Here is a 23,345-nt window from a genome sequence, read left to right as displayed (position 1 = left end):
AATAAAAGTAGGCCTGGAGTTCTACTCAAATTCCTCCTGCCTCTGTACACCACAATACAGCCATATACGAGTTTCCCCAGTCAATATAAATTTATATTCACAGAGCCATACAAGCGTCTCCATATGCTCAATATAAAACTTAGCAGGTTTGATGCACCATATCACAGGAGTGTACCCGGGTCTGTTCAGATTTACCCCACACACACCTCTCTCACATTGCTCTGAGTTAACTTACAGCTATAGTCCACTTGCATGTGACATCACAACCGATCCAGACTGTAAACAGACGCCATCTTGTCGGTCAAACGCCATATTTCCGCCATCGCAATTTACCGACATTGACTTTCGTTGTTTTTCGCCCAAATCTGCAAATATTACCGTGTCACAATGCCGGAGAGTTGTATGGCATATAATTACCCCTGTGGGAAATTGAGAGAGTGATGCAGTGCGCGTAGCAGCCGCAAGTGCAGGAGCGCCACTGAACTGTGTGAACGTGTAACTTGCCCTGATGCTACAAGCCTGTGTCTCTCTGAGAGGGAGCAGCCTCTCCCTCCTGTGTGTGTGAGAGCGCGAGCAGCCCCTCCCCCACCCGCGCGCTGTGCTTAGAGACACAGAAAGGCACACAGAAAGGGCAGTATTTGCTCAGAGTGCACCCTCCAAACAACGGGGATTTACACGAAATCGGAAGGAGATATTCACAAAATTCTTTCACATTGAGTGCCACAAGGCTCTCCTGAACACGTTGATGTCATTTTTTTTATCTGTAGTGTAAAAAATGAGGATGCTAGAGCGATTTAAAAATGAGTGACTTTTCTGATTTTGCAGTACAAGCGCTGCCACGTTTATAATGGGAGTCTATGGGGAAGTGCGCCTGTCCTCTCCTTACTTTCAGGCTTCTCATTTAAGAACTGTAGGGGTAATCGAGAAGGGTCACTAATCTGTAGATCGTTTATTTTAGATATATATCTAGTTATCTGTTCATTAGAAAAATGAGCCGTGTAGTCCGTCGTTTGAAATTGATCCATTTTGTATACGAGTGCAACAATATTCAGCTATGTTGTTGACCGACAAGATGGCGGCTGTTTACATTCCAGCCGGGATTCGGTCACGTGACTGCAAGAGGTCTACAGGGGTAGCTTGCTCCTTACTGCATCTCAACACAGACACACTCATGCTGAAGGTACCCTGACCCCTCCAAGCGAGCAAGTAACCAAGCTACCCACACCGAGTGATTCATTTAGCTGCATTTTTAGCAGACGCCCACCTTTTTCCATGATCTCTTGCCACAGAAAGTGAACCAGGATCGGGTCTGAGTGTCCAGCACAGTGAATGATCGCCAGCTTGCACTCAGATAACCGGAAATGGTCTGCAAACTCTCCATAAAGCTGTAGAAATAATAAATTAAAGCATTTAATAGATGTCAAAGTATATGTCTATGTATGTATCAGTTTTAGCAAGGACACCCAATGCTAATTAGAAGTAGCAATAGTACACGCAAAAAAATATTATTTTTTAAATAAATAAAACTAGATAGAACTCGACGCCAACGGCATCAATGGGGATGCCTCCGACTGGTAGACCACACGCCTTCTTAAGTTGTGATTTGGGGATGGACATTTGACCTCACAGTAATCCTGACCTGGTGAAATTACTTGTATTAGCCTTGGAGATATTGTGTTCACAAGGTTTTTGGACAGACATTTGACCTCACAGTGACCTTGACCTTAGACCTTTTGATCTCAAAATCTAAATCAGTTCATGTTTGTCCCAAAGCGCACAAATGGTGAAAGTTTGGTGAAATTCCTTTCATTAGCCTTTGAGATATCACGTTCACAAGGTTTCAGGACGGATGGACGGACAACCTGAAAACATAATGCCTCCTGCACCTTACGGTGGCGGAGGCATAAAAAAAAGTTTGACGTGACTGAAATCCGCTCCTTTAAATTCACGTCTTTCTGTGATGCCTTACTTTAGTGATATCCATTAACTCCGAGTCTAGCCGAGATATGGCTCCTTGTACGGAGGGGTGCTGGGAGTACTGTCTTCTCAACGACTCCTGGATCTGCACCTGAATCCGCACCACCTGGAGAGGAAAAGGAGGCGTTTCGATATACAGAAGGCTCTCACTTACACTCATGCACAGTCGGAGTGACGGACTGATCTTACATACCTCCATCTTCTCTTCCAGTTCGTGCAGGAACTCTCCGTCGGCTCCCATTGAGGAGATGCAGGATGAACTCTTGGCTGAAAGGATAGCTCGGGAGATGTACTCCAGCCTCTGCTGTAGAGAGATCTCGGTGCTGTAGGCATACAAAAATCAACACGCAGTCAGTCAATTATAAACTGCACTCGCAATAGGCCATTTGCAGGAATTGGTCAAGTGTCAGTTTTTCCCATAGCAACAAGCCTGTGGTGGACAAGCTAACTTGACATCCATAAGAGTTTGACTGGTGATGTGAAGCAATCCATTCCTATAATACCTTTTCTACTGTCTTTTTTGACCCTAATTTTCATGTGTACTTGGAAAAAGTTTGTGGTTTTAAGTTCTGTCATAAGTTAAAGCGAATCACTGGCCGTAAAAGAGAGTTTTTTGGACTCAAGTTGGTCGCCGCCGAAAGAAATTTCACGTGCGAAATGGTGGATTTCTCAGGTATGTTTATAACTTATAATTTCTCCTTTTCTACCTTTATCATTCGCTTAATGTGTGAAGATTCTTGAAAATAAACGCAGATACATAAAACACATGTCCGCCATTTCGCACGTGAATTTCTTTCGGCAGCAACCAACTTGAGTCCAAAAAAACTCTCTTTTACGGCCAATGATTCGCTTTAAAGGAACAGTCCACCGTACTTCCATAATGAAATATGCTCTTATCTGAATTGAGACGAGCTGCTCCGTACCTCTCCGGGCTTTGCACGACCTCCCAGTCAGTCAGACGCGCTGTCACTCCTGTTAGCAATGTAGCTAGGCTCAGTATGGCCAATGGTATTTTTTGGGGCTGTAGTTAGATGCGACCAAACTCTTCCACGTTTTTCCTGTTTACGTAGGTTTATATGACCAGTGATATGAAACAAGTTCAGTTACACAAATTGAAAGGTAGCGATTTTCTATGCTATGGAAAGTGCGCACTATAATGACAGGCGTACTAACACCTTCTGCGCGCTTTGACAGCGCATTGATATCTGAGCTCCGTATCAATGCGCTGCCGAAGCACGCAGAAGGTGTTAGTACGCCTGTCATTATAGTGCGCACTTTCCATAGCATAGAAAATCGCTACCTTTCAATTTGTGTAACTGAACTTGTTTCATATCACTGGTCATATAAACCTATGTAAACAGGAAAAACGTGGAAGAGTTTGGTCGCATATAACTACAGGTACGGTAGAGGTACGGAGCAGCTCGTCTCAATTCAGATAAGAGCATATTTCATTATGGAAATACGGTGGACTGTTCCTTTAACTTACGACAGACGTTAAAACCACAAACTTTTTCCAAGTACAGATGAAAATTCGGGTAAAAAAAAACAACAAACAGTAGAAAAGGTAAAAACAGCTATTATAGAAATGGATTGCTTCGCATCGCCAGTCAAACTCTTACGGTTGTCAAGGAATGTCAAGCTATCTTGCCCACCACGGGCTTGTTGCTATGGGGAAAATTGACACGTGACCAATTCCTGCAAATGGCCTATTTGGGCTTCGGACAGACGAGTGCATCATGACGCAACCTGTGCATATCGGCCAGTCTGGCCAGGACGTGAGCTGCTTTGCCAAAGCTGCGATTCTTCTCATAGTACCGCCACAGGAGGTCCATGTTGCGCACTTTGCTCTGGTCCTGCTTGATCATGTGCTGTAAATGATCTTCGAGATACTGAGAATTGACCTACACAAAAGACAAATAATAAGGCTTATAATACAAGATAATACACAACTCGGAGAGGTAAATTGGTGAGGTTTTTTTTTTTTTTTTTAAATGGAACAGACTATTAATAAATAAATGAATGAATGGCTAACATTCACCATCTCATTATGCTTAGAAATCATGATTTTAACTGAAATAGGATCAATTATGCAGGATTCCTTAAGAAGATTTAAAAGACACGCAGAAGGAGTTCAGAAGTTCAATTGGCTCAGTCAAATAAAATTTAAATAACCTCGACAAAGGGCTTAAAACTGCACGACAAAGGACTTACAAATCGCATACACCATATCAAAGAGCTTACTAATGACACCATGCACACACCACAGCGATGGGTTGACAAATTTTGATATGTAAATCTACAGACCATGCTTCAGTCAGTGCGTGCCATCGCTTGATTTACTGGTTCAGTCTAAGGTATACATTTTACTGTATGCGTGATAAAACGCCCAGTGGTGGCAATCACATCGACAAAATCTGACCAGCATTTGATTATACTTCAAGTAGATATGCAAAAACCACCACGTGCTCCCTGAATAGTTGAGAAAATAAGGTGCATGATATCAGGGCTCACTTTCACTTCTTCGGGAGAGTGGAGTATTATAATAATAACAATAATAATATAGGGCGGCACGGTGGTGTAGTGGTTAGCGCTGTCGCCTCACAGCAAGAAGGTCCTGGGTTCGAGCCCCGGGGCCGGCGAGGGCCTTTCTGTGTGGAGTTTGCATGTTCTCCCCGTGTCCGCGTGGGTTTCCTCCGGGTGCTCCGGTTTCCCCCACAGTCCAAAGACATGCAGGTTAGGTTAACTGGTGACTCTAAATTGAGCGTAGGTGTGAATGTGAGTGTGAATGGTTGTCTGTGTCTATGTGTCAGCCCTGTGATGACCTGGCGACTTGTCCAGGGTGTACCCCGCCTTTCGCCCGTAGTCAGCTGGGATAGGCTCCAGCTTGCCTGCGACCCTGTAGAAGGATAAAGCGGCTAGAGATGATGAGATGAGATAATAATATACATATCCTACCTCCAGGAGTTTATCAGTGAGGTCAGCCTGGACCAGCCAGTTGTACAGGGCGATGTGGAACAGCTCATCTTGCGACCGCTGAGCTAAGCCAAGCATTTGCTCAAACTGCATTAAATCAGTAAAAAGAGAAAATGGACTCACTTAAAATCTCTAACTCAAAAATCACAGAAGGTTTTTCTTCAACAACTCACATGGGCGGCGGCATCCTCATTGCTGAGCATGTTGGGGTCAGAGGTCAGAACCGGAGGCCCTGGCTGCTTCGGCACACTGGGGGACTGCGGAGCTGCTTTGCTGTGGTTTACCAGCTCCTGCATGGTGTCTGTGATGCATTTATAACACGACAGCCTGGATGGAGAAATATCCAGCTCGTGTTAAATTGCAAAAAACAGGGATGCAAACGGCGCGCCTTTTGGCGGATGCCGCCTTTTTCACGGCTGAATCGTGCAGATCCGATTTCTTTTTTAAGGGGGGGCGTTGGAGTGTCTGATTATAATTTCATCAAAGTAAATTCTGTATACAAGCAAATGCCGTTACAGTCCATGAAACATAGGAAGTATGAGAAGAAAACAGTAAATTAGAAAGCTGTGCACATTTGCGCAGCTTTCGTGCAAACGTGCGCAGCTTTCTGATTTACTGTTTTCTTCTCATACTTATACTTCCTATATTTCATGGACTGTAACGGCATTTGCTTATTTAGTAATTTTAATACAGAATTTACTTTGAAATTATAATCGGACACTCCAACGCCCCCCCTAAAAAAAAAAAAACGTATCTGCACAATTCAGCCGTGAAAAAGGCGGCATCCGCCAAAAGGCGCGCCGTTTGCATCCCTGAAAAAAACAAACTTGTGTTCCCAGTAGAATTTATTTATTTTTGAATATACACACCTTTCCTGAAAGGCTTGTTGTCCAACAGCATCCTCCTCAGGCTCTCCGTTCTTATAGAAGTGAGGACCCAACTTCTGGGGGTCCTTCTTATCAGCAGCTGTAAGGCACAGCTCCACAACGCCCTCGTAGAAACGCACTAGAAAAAAAAAAAAAAGCACAACGTTGAACTTGCTTGCCACATCATATCCTTTTCCTTCTCGCTATAAAGATTAGTTAGGAACACGTTAAAGAAACGCGATGCTCACCTTGTCGATACTGCGAGCACACAAGCGGCAGGTCCGTGTGATTGCTGATCTGTTGATACAGCCGCAGTGACTCCTTGAGCGTACGCTCCTTCTCCGCTTTGTTCTGGATCTGCCTCGAGCTCTGCAGTAGCTCGTTAGCCTGAGACGAGGGCAATAAAGGTTCTGAGTTCAGAGTAAAAGGACGCCGCCTCTTGTTACCCAAACCAGGCGACGGATTACCTTAGAGCAGACGCTGTCATCGCTGCTGTACAGAAGGGGACAGATATCTCGTAGGAGGGAACTGATGGCATCCACAGAGGCGCTGTCTTTGATGTATACGTTGATGAGGGCGGTGACGAGCGCGCCCGTCAGCTCACGGCCGCGGATTACCATGTCCTTAAAGCTGATGGCCTTCAGCTGCTCCTGGAAGTCCTGTTGTGTGAAAGGTACAGAGAAGGATAACGAGACAGGATGGAGATTCGGAGACATTTTGCATGCATCAGTAATTTTTTTTTTCTTCTTCAAACTACTCAAGATTGGCATGTACAGGGACTAATCATATTTGGGGGTGGAGCTAGAAGCATGTATCTGATTGGTCCTGCTATAATTATATACGCGCGCATGCATGTTAAATATCGGGTTCTTACTTTGCTGAGGTTTTAGTGCATTAATAGTCTTAGGATTTGGTCAATACTATTGTTAATCCCAACACTTTGTTAATTTTGAATGCACCGAGTGCGCACATGCTGCTTTTACTTCCATCACAAAAAACAGAGGGCGAGAATAGAAGACTGTTGGATGGAGACCTTGGGCAGCTCAGAGATGATGAGGCTGAACTGATGTTCGCAGAGGAGCTTCCAGAGAGCCAAAGTCTGAAAAGAGCGGTGCACCAGCTGCTGAAAGCCCTGCAGAGATGTCTTCTCATAGACTTGGGCTTCAGCTGCAGAACAACAACAAGAAAGCATTACGGTAAATAGTTTGTTCTCTTTCTCTCACTCAGACAAAAAAAAAAAAAGACGTACTATGGTATTTCCTCTGGAGCTCTTGCTGGACTTGCTGAGAGCTTGCACCGTCTGGACGCATGAATCCCAGGAGCCTTTGCTGTAGGTTGGCTGGAGAACTGAAACTGCGAGCGCAGAAGAATCAGCATCTCTGGAACTCGAGCCATAATCAAAACAGAGTGTGAGGAAACGCAGATACACATGCGCCTACCTGGCTGCACCCAAGGACATGGGACTAAACTGCGAGTTCTTGTCAATGAACTCCTTCAGGCCTTGAAGCTCTATGAGAACTGCCTCCAGGTCAGAGGAATTTGCTGTGCTCTCCATCTGTGACGAAGTGTCAGGAAGCAAACTGCTTATGTTTTCAGAAATTATAATTCTGCAAGCTTTTAGGTGCCGAAAACATCAGCGTATTTCAGTATTCACAAGTGAAAACTGATTCATCAACAAACGCAACATGTACGGGGCTCGAGGTTCAACAACCAGTGTGGTTCTGTTGTAAAGAGAGCAGTTATAGTGTTATCATCGAGCTATTTACACACACACACACACACACACACACACACACGAGTTAAACAAAAGGTGTTCGGTAGTATAGAAATGGTCCGGAATGATTATTATTGAGAATATTGTAGAATGGTTGGTGCAACATTAGCGTACTTACAACAATCACAGTTTGGCTTCCTTTACTGATCAGCTGCTCCAATACCAGGCTCCCGTCCCAGATGTTGCTGTCATTATTTCAAAAATGATCATTAAATAATTAAAAGTCAAGTGTGTGCTTCGAGTCCATATTGCTTTAAACACCGTGATCAGATCTTTACCCAAGTATGCGGGAGAAGTAGATAACAATGCCGTTGTGTTTCCCTGAGAAAAGGACCTCGGGACCAGAGGACATCGTGGGCATAGCAGTGCTGACGGGGCTCATGGGAGTGGCAGAGATGAAGGGGGTAGACACAGTAGGAGGCATCATACCTGTAACACAGAGCCATATGAAAATTTTCACCCTTCACATTTAAAAAACAGAAAGGACTTGGGGAAAGGTCATGGAGAGGTAAGAAGGCAAAAATAAGTCCGAGATGTTTGGACTACGTGCTTCAGTAGGTTTTAGTTTCCCACAATGCCAAATGAATCAAACGTACATGGTGCAAAACTACAGTGGGGCAAAAAAGTATTTAGTCAGCCACCAATTGTGCAAGTTCTCCCACTTAAAAAGATGAGAGAGGCCTGTAATTTTCATCATAGGTACACTTCAACTATAAGAGACAGAATGGGGGGAAAGAATCCAGGAAATCACATTGTAGGATATTTAATGAATTAATTGGTAAATTCCTCGGTAAAATAAGTATTTGGTCACCTACAAACAAGCAAGATTTCTGGCTCTCACAGACCTGTAACAACTACTTCTTTAAGAGGCTCCTCTGTCCTCCACTCGTTACCTGTATTAATGGCACCTGTTTGAACTCGTTATCAGTATAAAAGACACCTGTCCGCAACCTCAAACAGTCACACTCCAAACTCCACTATGGGCAAGACCAAAGAGCTGTCAAAGGACACCAGAAACAAAATTGTAGACCTGCACCAGGCTGGGAAGACTGAATCTGCAATAGGTAAGCAGCTTGGTGTGAAGAAATCAACTGTGGGAGCAATTATTAGAAAATGGAAGACATACAAGACCACTGATAATCTCCCTCGATCTGGGGCTCCACGCAAGATCTCACCCCGTGGGGTCAAAATGATCACAAGAACGGTGAGCAAAAATCCCAGAACCACACGGGGGGACCTAGTGAATGACCTGCAGAGAGCTGGGACCAAAGTAACAAAGGCTACCATCAGTAACACTACGCCGCCAGGGACTCAAATCCTGCAGTGCCAGACGTGTCCCCCTGCTTAAGCCAGTACATGTCCAGGCCCATCTGAAGTTTGCTAGAGAGCATTTGGATGATCCAGAAGAGGATTGGGAGAATGTCATATGGTCAGATGAAACCAAAATAGAACTTTTTGGTAAAAACTCAACTTGTCGTGTTTGGAGGAGAAAGAATGCTGAGTTGCATCCAAAGAACACCATACCTACTGTGAAGCATGGGGGTGGAAACATCATGCTTTGGGGCTGTTTTTCTGCAAAGGGACCAGGACGACTGATCCGTGTAAAGGAAAGAATGAATGGGGCCATGTATCGTGAGATTGAGTGAAAACCTCCTTCCATCGGCAAGGGCATTGAAGATGAAACGTGGCTGGGTCTTTCAGCATGACAATGATCCCAAACACACCGCCCGGGCAACGAAGGAGTGGCTTCGTAAGAAGCATTTCAAGGTCCTGGAGTGGCCTAGCCAGTCTCCAGATCTCAACCCCATAGAAAATCTTTGGAGGGAGTTGAAAGTCCGTGTTGCCCAGTGACAGCCCCAAAACATCACTGCTCTAGAGGAGATCTGCATGGAGGAATGGGCCAAAATACCAGCAACAGTGTGTGAAAACCTTGTGAAGACTTACAGAAAACGTTTGACCTCTGTCATTGCCAACAAAGGGTATATAACAAAGTATTGAGATGAACTTTTGTTATTGACCAAATACTTTTTTTCCACGGGCGGCACGGTGGTGTAGTGGTTAGCGCTGTCGCCTCACAGCAAGAAGGTCCTGGGTTCGAGCCTCGAGGCCGGCGAGGGCCTTTCTGTGCGGAGTTTGCATGTTCTCCCCGTGTCCGCGTGGGTTTCCTCCAGGTGCTCCGGTTTCCCCCACAGTCCAAAGACATGCACGTTAGGTTAACTGGTGACTCTAAATTGACCGTAGGTGTGAATGTGAATGGTTGTCTGTGTCTATGTGTCAGCCCTGTGATGACCTGGCGACTTGTCCAGGGTGTACCCCGCCTTTCGCCCGTAGTCAGCTGGGATAGGCTCCAGCTTGCCTGCGACCCTGTAGAAGGATAAAGCGGCTAGAGATAATGAGATGAGACTTTTTTTTCCACCATAATTTGCAAATAAATTCTTTTAAAATCAGACAGTGATTTTCTGGATTTTTTTCCTCATTTTGTCTCACATAGTTCAAGTGTACCTATGATGAAAATTACAGGCCTCTCATCTTTTTAAGTGGGAGAACTTGCACAATTGGTGACTGACTAAATACTTTTTTGCCCCACTGTATATCTTATGTTCCTGTGAGGTTCAATAGACTTGGTCAGGGTTATAAAATCCTGATATTTGAAAATCACAGAAGGTTGTACTGAATTCGAAACATGTCATTTTCCTTTCATCAAGAAAGAACGCTCCGATACAATGATTCATAGAAGGGTGATTAGTGCATTAAAGGGGTACACAGAAGGAAGCAGGTACCTGGAGCTGGTGTAGCTAGGAAACTGGGATTAGGAAGAGGACTACCAAAAGGCAGAGGAGATCCTACAGCGACAACAAAATGTTATGGGTTAGAAACAGCTTGCTACCAAATCTACAATCTTCACAACAAACATTAGTAAGTCAATTCAAGTGAACAGTCCCTCCCCCCCAGCTACCTGGGACAGGTGAGCCAAAGAGAGGTCCAACAGTGCTCGGTGCACTCATGGCAGAAGGGAACCGCATTTGAGCCTCTCCTCCATATCTGTCCAAAAAAAAAAAAAAAAAAAAAAAAACACATACAGTGACTTCGATCACTTTTATCAGTATGTCAGAGTGCGTGTAACTTCACTGAAGAGCAGACCTGAAGAAAGCTCGAGTGGCCCACACAGAAACTTCTCGATCACAGGCAGCAGTAGAGCAGGCCAGGATCAGGGCAGTGGCACAAGCTTGCTCCTCCTACAGGACCCACAAAAGAAGACCCACCACACCAAGTCTAAATCTATGGCCGCTCAGATCCATCAGTGCAAAAAAAAGGCAGTAAAAGGTGTTCATCATACCCTATGGAGCTTGAAGAATCGCTCGATCTCATCACTCTCGCCACCACTGCTGCTCACCAGCAGATGGCGCAACTGATCCACTGGTCTCAGTTTGTGGAATATATGACTTCCCTGTTGTGGAGAACCAAAAAGGCAATGAAAAGTTTATCAACTCATTAAAAATGCAAAGAAGACCAAGAGAGGTGTTGATCTGCAGACAGTTTTTTTTTTTAAACCTGGGCAGAGAGGAGAACAAATTTCTGAGGTGGGATGTTGTGCTGCTGAACCACCACTGGAGAATCTGTGAGCGGGATGAAGTCCTTATTCAGTGGCGTGACAATTTTGGCTACTTTCATTTCTTCTATGGCACAGAGTGCCCATGAGTGACCGTCTACATTTGAGGTCATCTGTTTTAAACAAACAAAAAAAAAAACAAAAAAACACACATCTGAGTACATTTAGCGATTACGAAGAAAAAAGGGATATGAAAGAAGCTCTAACCTGAGCCTCCATGAGAGGCTTCTTAAAGGGGAAGGAGTCATGGTTTATACACCATAGAATATCGCTGTCCTCCGATTCTGATGCTGCCATCAACAGAACGCCTAACAAAGAGAAAGGCAGAAAAAGAAAAAAAACTGCTCAATTTACAGGTGTGAAAAAAGGGGTCCGAGAACATACTACTAATATTCGGATATACAAGTTGAAAAGCTACAGCAATAAGAATATGCATCTTCGAAAGTGTGCTAGTGCAACAGATTTTCACCTTTAAAAATGTCAAGCTGTAAGAAATCACCGTTTCTCTTTAAAGGTCCCATGGCATGAAATTTTCACTTTGAGGTTTAACGTTAAAATGAGTTCCTCTGACCTTCTTAAGTCACCCCAGTGGCTAGAAATTTCATAATGTGTAAACCAAACTATGCCCACCCTTTGTCAACATTTGAGAATGGCGTGTCAAAATGGCGCGTTGATAGGCTCTTCCCTTTACTACGTCAGCAAGGGAGATGATCCCCACACCCCCCCCCCTCTGGATTCCCACCCACTGTATGGATTGCCCGCCCAGCTCAAAAGTTGCCACCAAACATGGAAGTTGCGCTGTACATGGATGTGACAACACAGAAAGGAGTCTGTTTGTACTGCCGACGGGAGAGCCCCTGAAGACGCAGTGGCTTAATTTTATTTACTCCAATAATACGCCGTCGAGTCTACCTAAGACGGTGTATGTTTGTCGGAAGCATTTTCCTGATGAATGTTTCCACAACTTGGGACAGTACAGGGCAGGTTTTGCACATCAACCGTCACTGAAGCCTGGGTCCGTACCAAGCATCCCTGCCGCATCAGCCACAAACAGCGAACAAGTAAGTGTATAACTGTTAAGTCGTTTTGCCGTGTTTTAAAATCGGTGCGTTAGCCTTGCAATGGCTACATTAGCTGTGCAGCTAACCGCTTCCTGCAGTTAGCCAGGTACTCTGCGCTACAAAACCAAAAAGCATGCAGCATGCTCTGTTATAATAGCCAATCAAAACAGTTTTTACAAAGACACCCACATTCTTTTTTTTAAGTCACTCGTTCATTTTATTTGTTTGTTCAGTAAAAACCCAAACATTTGTTGAATTTATTTTATTTCCTCGCGTCGCACCTTAATGACGTCAGCGTAGGGTTGGGCGGTATCCAAATTTTGATACCTTTAAACCGTCTCTGTGTTTTCCCAGGGTATACGGTATTACCGAGAAAAAAATAATATTTTGTTTCGGCCTACTGTGTAACGTGCGCCTATGCCTCAAATGTACTATTTAAAAGCAGCATAGCGAATTGTGTGCATTGTGGTATGGATTAAGCAGCAAAGCGAATTTTGTGCATTGATGAATGGATTAAGAGATATTTCAAAGCATCACGCAACTCTTCCTTCATCTTGAAAATAGCATTCAACTGTCGTTTACACATGTCTGCGTTGAAACGCCATTTGCAGAACTATTTCACCTGCTCCATCAAAAAAAAGTACACGATGAGCAGGATCATACCCTTTCAAGCATGGGAAATAAAAAAAAGAAAAAGAATCAACCAATACCCAAGTCCGTTTAGACTGCGCGATAAACCATATTCTTCAGCGCAAATGAGGCGAACCTAATTCAAATGCGTGATAGCTGCACAAGGCAAAATCATATGGGCCCACGTCATGCCATGGCGGGGAAATTAATAATCAAATGGCCTTACCTTGCTTAAAACGTTGTCTTGATCACATAACTCCTTACAATTATTCCATTTAAATCCATACGGTTTAACACACCCAACAAAGATAGCAAGCGCATTGCTAATTCCCACCAGAAACCTAACAGTTTACGCTACGATGTTTTCTTCCGTTTCTTCAGTAGATGACATTTCAAACGTTTATTACCCACATCCCAAATGTCATACGTTATATTATTTTACCTTGTTGTTACTCATGTAACCTACTCAAAACACAACTCATTGGAGAGATCTCGTGGAAGTGGAGTACCCCAGGCTATGGTGTGCCTTAGGGGACATATTCAGGGATTAAAGCAAAAAAAAATCCTGAGCCTGAACTTTGTCGACACAGGCAAGAAACTAATATGTATGTATGTGTGTGTGTGTGTGTGTGTGTGTGTGTGTGTGTGTGTGTGCGTGCACGTGTTTTGGATTGTGTGTTTATTTTCAAGCCATACCAGGGGGTTTGTGGGGGCATGGGATCAGAGATTGCATGAATGGAAAATTAAATTTGACTTTTGAAAATCCAATACCAAAAACGGCCAGAAGATGGCAAAAGTGCATCTACTATATCTACCACCTGCATGTACCACATTTCTTTTGATATCCAGTTTTGGTGCTCAGCGTTGTCCTTAACAAGTAATAAATTAACCTACAGTCACAAGGTGAACTGTTACAAAGGTAGATGAAATTCAGTATGGCATTTAGAGAGCATTAAAAGTTTTAATAATTGAAATAATTTAACAATTTCACCATTTCAATAACTTTGAACATCAGTAGTAGAATGGCAAATTAAATACACAAATGTTATTTAAACCAATAGAACGTTAACATCAAAAACCCAGTAACATCAAAAACATTAAATACTACATAAAATGATAACTTAAATCAGATAAAATTCAACAAAGTGCTTCAGTAAGGTTGGAATGATCACAACCTGTTTCAAAAATGAAACATAAAGTGCTCCATTTTTTCCCCTTTTTACTGGGTGCTGAACAAAGTGCTACATTTGCATATCCAAAGTACTTTTCAGTGAAGTTGGAATGATCACAACTTGTTTCAAAAATGAAACACAAAGTGCACAAGGTGCCCACGCCACCATGCAATTCCGTTTTCTCTCTCTCTCCCTCGCCCTTCTCTCCAACACAAAAGTTCATTTATTTTATTTTTTTTACTTTTTACCCTCTCTCCGTTGAATGGAGCCGTAACGGCGCGAGGTGACTTTCCGTGTCGATCTTCAGCACTGCACCGCATCGAAGCAAGGAAGAAATGAGAGGAGGGGGTAAAGGCTTTCCTTAGACCCGCCCCATTCTTCTTCTGATTGGCTAATACTGTCAGTTTCAGAGCGCTCCTTTACTACCATTGGCTGACAAACAAGAGGGATTTCGACGGTCATTTTTTTTTTTTTTTTAATTGCCGTCAATTTATTTTCGATTTATTATTTTTTTAAATCCACGGGCAATCACTACAAACCGGAAATCCGGCATGGTGCCGGAGAACTTTAATCCCTGCATATTAGATTTTTTTCGATTTTGCGCGGTCATTTACATTATTGCTGGCTCTTCCTTGTCGTTTGGTTTGAAACCAAAATGCTGCCACACTGCCGATGTTGTATTTTTTTTTGCCACTAACTCGTTATCTTGACTTGCCATCTTTCAACCGCGGTCTCAGTCTCTTTTTTTTTTTTTTTTAGATAGGACAGTATAGAGAGACAGGAAATGAGCGGGGGAGAGAGAGAGAGAGACGGGATCGGGAAATAACCTCGGGTCGGAATCGAACCCGGGTCCCCGGATTTATGGTACGGTGCCTTAGCCATCTGAGCCATGACACCCCCGGGCTCAGTCTCTTGCGAAGCTTTCTGTCAGACTCCAAAATGTCACGCAGGGTTGCCATGGTAACGACATAAACAACCCTGCACGCGATGAAAACTTCTTTAGGAAATTGATAGAATTAGTGAAAATACGATCACACAGTTATTCGGGATGATCTTCAATTTATTATTTTATATTATGACCTCATGTACTCCATATTTATTTAGATATTATATATTTTTTTAAAATGACGGTAATGAGACCGATACCGTTGGTACTTTTGGATACCTCGGGATACCTTCTTACCGTAATACCGCCCAACCCTACGTCAGCGCGCGGTATTTTTCCCTTCGCGGTTTGTTCCTTCTCTCTCACCATAGTAAGACACCCACATCCGCTTGTTCTGACCCACTGGAGGTAGCATCACAGTGCTGTTAGCCAATCAGAGGTAACACGTTTACATGTCATGAATATTAATGATAAGAGCTGAAATCCTGTCGCTCTCCCGCCACCCGCTCCTCCACCAAACTAGAACAGCCTGAAACAGGAGAACCACGGCATTTTTTTTTTTTCACCAAAACCGGCTCACAGGGCATTCATTCATACTAGAGACCACCACACAATTAATGAAAAAACGATGCCATGGGACCTTTAAAAATCTTGAGACGGAGCTACACTGTACGAAAATAAACCTCACTGCTTTATATCTGTGTGTGACTGCCAGCTTACCCCTGTTGTAGAGCGCCTTGTGCACTTTGGCAGGTTTTTGCAGGGTGGACGAGGCTGAGAACCCAGGAGGCAGCCGAACGTGAACCAGAGCCAGGAGGCTGGGTCGGGAAGCGCTCTGCCTGGCGTTGGGTGGAGCGAACGGAGTGGTGCTGAAGTACAGGCGTACACCTGTAAAGTGCATAAAAACACCACAGTCACTATGGAGCACACAGAGGTGATGTATTCTTTAGAACGATCATCAATATCGATTCACACCAGCATGCGTTACAGCCAAGAGCTGGCAATCTGACGACTCTGAACGGTCGATAACGGCAATCTGGACGATGGGTTTGAAGACAGAACGATCAATTGTCCTATAAAAAGACACACAAGCAGCGATGCACGTGTTGAAAAGTTGAAATTAAAAACTGAATGAAGCGTGTTCAAATACAAATTGCACGGTCTTACCTGGCGATATTCCCAGCAGCTGAAACAATAGCGTTCTGAGACATGGCTGCAACTCGGCTCATTCCGTGGCCATCAGCTCCCAAATCATAAACCTGACGCAGAACAGTCAGTCACACAGTTAAATCAAAGAACTTAAAGGGGAACTGAAGGCAAATTTTAACATCAAAATTCTCTCATTTTATTAAATATCGGAATGCATTTTTGATCGCTATTTTGTCACTGCTATAGCAAGTTATGAGTGTTTGAAATATGCTCTGTAATATATCAGTCCGTATGTCAAAGCAATGGCCGTAAACGAGATTCGTTGAGACCTGTGCGAGACATCGTAGGACAGAAGTAAAACGTACAGCAGAAATCAAAGTGACCAACATCTGCCGATGCTGTCAAAAGACGCGCGTGCCCTCTTTCGAATGCTGACGTGATCGAGCCAAAAGTTTTCCGTGTCCGAAATCGCTCCCTACTCACTATAGAGAGCGTGCACGTGACGTCACGAGGTCACGTGATATTTGTTTATCTGCCATCTTGGACGGCATGACCGCGCATAGAACTTAGACGAACCCGTTCTAATTATCAAGTGTGTGGGAGTAGATCTTTCGAGAATGGTTATATCTTGTTCAGCATTTGGTTGTACCAATAGACAAGGCCAAAAGGACGGCCTGTCATTTTATAGATTCCCCGCAGACGAGGAGAGACGCGCAAAATGGGTGTCCGCTGTGCGAAGAGAAAACTGGAACCCCAGTTCTACCAGCCGAATTTGTAGTGAACACTTCATATCAGGTAGGTGTAATCTTCTAATTCAATACTCCTAGAACATCTGTTAAGTTGATTTTCGGATTGAATGATAACTGCATAGTCGGCGATTTGTGATTTTTTTTTCAGACAAAAACATACATATTTACAACCCTGTCATTATATGGAACTGAGTTTAGATTTCGAACATTCTTACGATAAAACGTCCTGCATAGTCTCTTTATGATAAACGTCTTAATGCCACTTACCCGTGAGGTTATCAAGTAGACATTCTTCTTCGGAACCTTCCAGAGGTATAGTTGGGATCCCCATCCCGCAACAAAATATTTATAAGCTTCCAGGCTCTTGTAAGCTTTGAGGGCTTTGCCAGTGTAACACGATTCACGATTAACAAGAAAATTGTAAATGTCGTGGTAGGCCAGATCGGGCAAATCGCCGGCACCGCAGCTCCGAATTTCCCTGAACAAGGATTGCGGCAAGTTGTACGGATCTGCAATCCCCAACTTGGAACACTTTTCCACGTAACGCTGCCTCACGTCACCTTCAAGATGCTGAACAAACTTAGACAAGTTATCGTGCGATGTAGATGGGGTATTTTCCGAATTTTCTTGGGGATTACCCCCTGGATCCATTACGCTCTCGCAAGGTAAACAATCCTGAAGCCGTCCAATATGGCGGAGTAAACACGGACGGGTCACGTGACTGCACATCCTCTATATAGGGCACGACGCCATTTTGTATTGCTGTCCGAAACCTTAGTGAGGATTGTGTGGGAAATGCGCTCAGTATAATATGTATTTAAATCACAAAAATACATGAATGTATTTATTATTTTGAAAACCCACCAGCCGCCTGACCTGGCACGTTTTAATTGTGCAACAGTAATGACGTAAATAACAGTGTGACGGACGAGTCCTTATTCTGTCGTCTTTCCACGCTGGTTCGAAGTCGTATGGAATAATCTCCATCACTGATGGAGCTGGCAAATCTTGAAATTAATCTAAATTGGAATGATATGGCGATCTGGCTGCTGTGTAAACGGTTTTCAAAATGGCGGCGCCGACACTTCACGTTTGAAGTCTCGCACAAGTCTTGTGAAGATTGCGCGGATAAGCGACGCCTGCCGTGGACCATACGAACTACGTTCGGCATGGCTACAAACCGAAAAGTCCGATAAGTGTATTATTATTATTATTATTAATAATAATAATAATAAGAAGAAGAAGAAGAAGAAGTTAAATTTATATAGCGCCTTTCAAAAAACCCAAGGACGCTTTACAATTATAGACAAGGAAAGAAAAAATAAATAAATAAATAAAATATAATAAAAAAAAGTAAAAAGTCCACCAAGTAGGGGTCAGGATGTAATTCCCGTGGTGTAGCAGCCACAGCCCCACCAAAAGGCGCACAAAAACAAGTCCCACATCTCCAGCACCGCCGCCGTGACGCCGTCAGCAACATTGCTCAACACCACGCCGTGGATCCACACAGCGAGCAGAGAAGCTCCGCCACGCAGAGCGCTGGTGTGTCCCAAACCGCCTGCACAGCCGCCGCGACGCCACCGAGCAACATCGCTCGGAACATCACGCCAAGCGTTAAAGCACAGAGCGCTGGACAACCACGATGTAAATTGAGCAACAGGCTCACTGCAGTCCATAGCTGGGAGCGCAGGCATCGCCCACAGCAAACCAAGGCCTGGAGGGAACCGACGCCCCAAACTGGGTCCAGAGCTACACCACAACCGGCGGACAAAACACTCAAACAAACACCAAACTACACACAAACACAGGAAAGAAAAAAAAAAAATAGAAAAAGAAATAAAATAAGAGCTCCGGTGAGAAGCGGCAGCCAGAACGAGCACGACGTACTCTCAACCAAAAACGAAAAAAAAAAAAAAATGCCAATACGAGTCACGATATAAGGTTAATAAAACCGAAAACGTAATTAACACGTTAATTAAGAAATAAAGCAAGTTTAAAAATGACTTCAGTTCCCCTTTAACATCATGACTGAAACAAGTATTAATTAAATCCACTGACCTGCAGCACGCCTTTCTCAGATCTTGTGTACAGTGTGTTGCGTGAATTGTCAATTGCAATCTGAACAACTGGATCTAGGATACAGGATTAACAAAGAAAACAACTAAAGTAACTGCTCGAGGGCAAAATAACAGGCCGTGGAATCTGAAAAACCTAACGTCAAGCACATTTACACATTCTTACCATCTTCAGAGAAGGAGAACTGCAGCAGAGATGGAATAAGGAAAGACAGGCTGCTCTTGGAGTGGTTGATCTTCCTGCAGCGCTGACTGAACCATCCAGCTTCGGCCTGGTAGGCGATTTCGTACAGGCAGCCGTCCTTTCCGGCCAGGAAGATGCGTCCCAGGTCGGTCGAGGTGATGGCCAGCATGTAGGTGTTGTCCGTGGGGATGGAGTACAGCGGGTCGGGCAGGAGCTGCATGGCTCCCGACATGCTGTCGTTTAACCCTGCGGAGAAAATGCAAGAAATCACCATAACATGAAACCATTTTCAGAGACACACAGATCGAGGCAAAGAGAAAGCGATAAAGAAATAGACACTCACCTGTCTGAGCCTTTGGGAAGCTCAGTCCGAGTATAACAACATCTACAGGTGTAGCCAGCACCAACAGGAAGTGGATGTGAGGCTGAAAAATCCCTGCAGGACAGTGACGGATACCCAGGAACAATTTATTAAAAGACAAACTCACATTTTTGACACAATGCGTCTTCACACCTACTCACCTGCTCTTGGTTTGACCAGCCCGACTGAAAGGATTGTTTCACTGAGACCATCAAAATATGCCACATCGCCTCTAAAGTAATAAAGACACAATCAGTGAATTTAGTTTAAAAAATAAAAATTCCTGCTCAAGTTTAGTTCCTCTTCATTTCAGTACTCACTCACTCACCCATCCTCATAACTCCACATAAATATATCATTATCGATTGTAAGCCACGCCCTGCTGATCTCAGGGAAAACGCCCATCATGCAATTGCACTGCATGTCTGTGAAGCATGATGGTTAAAGTACGGTAACTTATGTGAACAAATGAAGCACTTCACATACAAAAAAAAAAAGGACTTGATAGTTTGCAACACGACAGTTTCTTATAAAAGGAAGCAATGCACACACAAGTGAGAGGATACGGCTAAACTGCTCCACTAACTCTGGGGGCAGAGGGACCCGGCGGACGGCACTCAGCTCTGGTAAATTTGGCACGCTGACAAGACCAGGGCCTTGTAGAGGGTAATCCATGTCAGACACACCGGACAAAGAAGGCATATCTGCAAAAAAAAGCAAATGATATCAAGGAGAAACATTATTTGCAGTTCTGCATGAACCCATTCGACTGGTCAATTCACATCCCGTATATTATAAATGACTACAGTGTGCAGTGAGTGACAGCCAGCTGGTGACTTACTATGTGAGGGGACATTGAGCAACTCTGACAGGTCAGGAAAACAGCGGTCTTCCTGTAAGTGACGGTCAATCAGTCGAGCTGAATTTTCCAGAGCCTCTTGCAGTGCGGCTGCCACACTGCTGGGGCCCAAGCTGGAAGGCATGGCGAGCTTGAAGAGACGGTGCTCACCTACGAAACAGCAGTGCACAGAAAAAAACCAACATGTCACAAATCTATGAGCGGTGTAACAAACACTTTTGCCCTGTCGTTAGGAGATCGTGAAATCGAATCTCAGAGTAAACCGTAGCTAGGATTCTGAGTGAGCAAATTTGGGCACAGGATGGCATTACTTTTGTCAAACAGAACACTAATCAAACAAGTATGTGGAAGAGGATAGGTAGCTTAGGCCAAAAAAAAAATTAAAAAGTGTGTTTTTTTCCGGTTACCCAACCGACCCTAATCCGTACCGCCCGACCCTAAACTTTTTTTTTTTTTCCTAGTCGCGACTTTTACATATAACCCAACCGCGTGAACCGGAAGTTTTTGTCACTCACTGGGAAAATCAGGGCTTTCCACAAGCGCCGGCTGCCGGCCATACAGCCGACTACACAATTAAGTCTAGCCGGCTACTTTAATGACTTATTTTTGTAGCCCACAGGCTCTAAATATTAATTTTCGATTTTAATAAAATTAAATGTTTATCTAACGGACTGACAATAATGTCAAACTGAACGGCACTCATTTAAGTTGTGATTCGTGCTGTTTGTACCGATAATAACCACAAATTCCCCGCCGACTTCATTGATCAGGGGAGAGTAACTCATCCGCGGCCCCGACATGCGGTGTGCGCGCACACTCGGCGGAGGCAGTAGTGTGTCGGGGCCGTCGGAGGGAACAGAAGCAGAGATAACGCTTATTTTGTCTTTCACCTAGAGACATGATTCAAACTTTAAAACGGAGACAAAATTCTCCTGTGTGGATTTGGCATTCAACTTTTTTGCTAGGTTCTATACTTTTTGATCAGTCACAGATCAAACACCATGAGCAAATCTGGAGAAATTCAAGCTTTATAATGAGGGTCTATTGCGTTACACACCAGTGCAGCTCAGGAGTTGAGTGTAGGCAGCTTGAAAAAAAAAGCTCTAACTTTCTCATTTAAACTGTTTTCTCAGCCACAATTTTCACTCTACACACACAACTTTCTCAAAAGTTGTAGTCACACATTGTGTGAATCAAGACAAGTGTCTCCCTGAGCGATAGGATTTACAGTTTTTGAATGAGAAGCCTGAAAGTAAGGAGAGGGCAGCCGCGCTCTCCCAGACTCACATTATAAACGTGGCAGCGCTTTTACTGCAAAATCAGAAAAGTCACTTGTTTTTAACTCGCTCTAGTGTCCACATTTTTTACACTAGGGACAAAAAAAATTACATTAATGTGTTCATGGGAGCCTTGTAGCACTCAATGTGAAAGAATTTTGTGAATAGCTCCTTTCGTTTCCGTGTAAATCAGCGTTGTTCGAGGAGAGGGAACTCAGAAAAAGCGCTCTTTGCTTGTTATATTGTGTCTCTTCCCTGCACCGTTACCAAGGCGACGAGCTGCACTCAGGGAGCAGAGAGGGGCGGGGCTGCTCTCTCTCTCTCTCTCATGGTGTATTGAGCTGTTATATTTACAGAAAAATTCATGTTAAAAGGTGTCTCATGCTGCATCAGATTCATCAGAAGGTGGTAACTCAGGTGACCTGCAAAGAAATTCATTACATTTTGTGAAATTATTCCTGTCTAAATATAGGTTATGGCAGCCATCTTGAAAAAAAAAAGCCTGCCTACCGACCCTAGTTTTGAAATCTACGTAACCGGAAACACACTTTTTTTTTTTTTTGGCCTTATCCAGCAGTTTGAAAAGATACGGTTTGCATTTGAGGAATTTGGGAGAAAATGAGGTTATGAACCAGGGTGAGTTACAATGACGACAAACCCTGGTTCACAGATAGACAGCTAAGGTTGCAAAAGGAAGACGCGTTCCGAAGTGGGGACAGGGATAGGTTTAGCAAGGCGATGAGAGAAGCTAAATGATTGTACTCTGAGGCCAAGTTTACATTAGACCGTATCTGTCTCGTTTTCTTCGCGGATGCACTGTCCGTTTACATTAAACCACCTGGAAACGCCAGGAAACAGGAATCCGCCAGGGTCCACGTATTCAATCCAGATCGTGTCAGCTTCGGTGCTGTGTAAACATTGAGAATACGCAGATACGCAGTGCTGAGCTCTAGCTGGCGTCGTCATTGGACAACGTCACTGTGACATCCACCTTCCTGATTCGCTAGCGCTGGTCATGTGACGCGACTGCTGAAAAACGGCGCGGACTTCCGCCTTGTATCACCTTTCATTAAAGAGTATAAAAGTATGAAAATACTGCAAATACTGATGCAAATACTGCCCATTGTGTAGTTATGATTGTCTTTAGGCTTGCCATCCTTCCACTTGCAAGTGGTAAGTGATATGCGCTGGGATCACACACACAGCGGCTCAGTCCCGAATCACAGCTTGTGCACTTCACTCACGTGCTCTGTGAGCTGCGCAAGGCCGGAGTGCGCACCCTCCAGAGGGCACTCGCTGTTCAGGGCGGAGTGATTTGGAGCGCAGGATGCCTGCGGAGCCGAGCGTATCCGTGTATTGGTGTTGCTGTGTGCACACTAATCGTTTTAAAAACGTTAATCTGATGATCCGCTGATACGGTCTAATATAAACATGGGCTGAGAAACTCCAACATCAGTTCTCAGCCAACGACTCTACGTTTTGTCGAGAAAGGGCTGAGACAGATCATGAACTACACACCTTCAGTCCCCTACTCTGTTAATGACTTGCACCTGGCCAACCAACTGAATGAGTTCTACTGTCACTTTGAAAGACAATGGGACTGTCCTGATATCATCCCCCGTGACGCCACACTCCAGCTCCTGGGGCCTCTCTACAAGCTCTTAACCTGGAGGCCCATCCACCCACCACCACAGCCTCAACTCTTGCCATTCTGGAGAGGGACGTCAACAGGCTCTTTAAGA

The 23,345-nt window shown here is 44.1% G+C and overlaps 1 protein-coding gene across 1 annotated transcript in view; it reads right to left on the bottom strand.

The window, feature by feature from the left end:
* nup155 (nucleoporin 155) overlaps positions 1–23,345 on the bottom strand; it is a 32,276-nt gene that overhangs the window by 3,269 nt on the left and 5,662 nt on the right. Inside the window, exons 2-31 of the mRNA XM_060909458.1 lie at positions 20,309–20,476; positions 20,034–20,171; positions 19,796–19,892; positions 19,629–19,699; positions 19,450–19,542; positions 19,089–19,352; positions 18,906–18,979; positions 16,117–16,208; positions 15,925–16,022; positions 15,670–15,837; positions 11,408–11,508; positions 11,143–11,313; positions 10,928–11,038; positions 10,732–10,826; positions 10,547–10,632; positions 10,371–10,433; positions 7,869–8,019; positions 7,709–7,775; positions 7,256–7,371; positions 7,066–7,169; positions 6,850–6,983; positions 6,284–6,475; positions 6,065–6,203; positions 5,820–5,955; positions 5,124–5,277; positions 4,933–5,037; positions 3,724–3,878; positions 2,171–2,300; positions 1,970–2,083; positions 1,265–1,385 (exon numbers count right to left, since the gene is read on the bottom strand). Of these exons, the coding sequence (XP_060765441.1) occupies positions 1,265–1,385; positions 1,970–2,083; positions 2,171–2,300; positions 3,724–3,878; positions 4,933–5,037; positions 5,124–5,277; positions 5,820–5,955; positions 6,065–6,203; positions 6,284–6,475; positions 6,850–6,983; positions 7,066–7,169; positions 7,256–7,371; positions 7,709–7,775; positions 7,869–8,019; positions 10,371–10,433; positions 10,547–10,632; positions 10,732–10,826; positions 10,928–11,038; positions 11,143–11,313; positions 11,408–11,508; positions 15,670–15,837; positions 15,925–16,022; positions 16,117–16,208; positions 18,906–18,979; positions 19,089–19,352; positions 19,450–19,542; positions 19,629–19,699; positions 19,796–19,892; positions 20,034–20,171; positions 20,309–20,450 (3,682 nt within the window). The 5' untranslated portion in view covers positions 20,451–20,476. The remainder of the gene's footprint in view (positions 1–1,264; positions 1,386–1,969; positions 2,084–2,170; positions 2,301–3,723; positions 3,879–4,932; positions 5,038–5,123; positions 5,278–5,819; positions 5,956–6,064; positions 6,204–6,283; positions 6,476–6,849; positions 6,984–7,065; positions 7,170–7,255; positions 7,372–7,708; positions 7,776–7,868; positions 8,020–10,370; positions 10,434–10,546; positions 10,633–10,731; positions 10,827–10,927; positions 11,039–11,142; positions 11,314–11,407; positions 11,509–15,669; positions 15,838–15,924; positions 16,023–16,116; positions 16,209–18,905; positions 18,980–19,088; positions 19,353–19,449; positions 19,543–19,628; positions 19,700–19,795; positions 19,893–20,033; positions 20,172–20,308; positions 20,477–23,345) is intronic.

This window comes from Neoarius graeffei, chromosome 25 (genome assembly GCF_027579695.1).
Source record: "Neoarius graeffei isolate fNeoGra1 chromosome 25, fNeoGra1.pri, whole genome shotgun sequence".
Lineage (NCBI taxonomy): Eukaryota > Metazoa > Chordata > Actinopteri > Siluriformes > Ariidae > Neoarius > Neoarius graeffei.
This window is presented reverse-complemented; position numbering and strand designations above follow the sequence as displayed.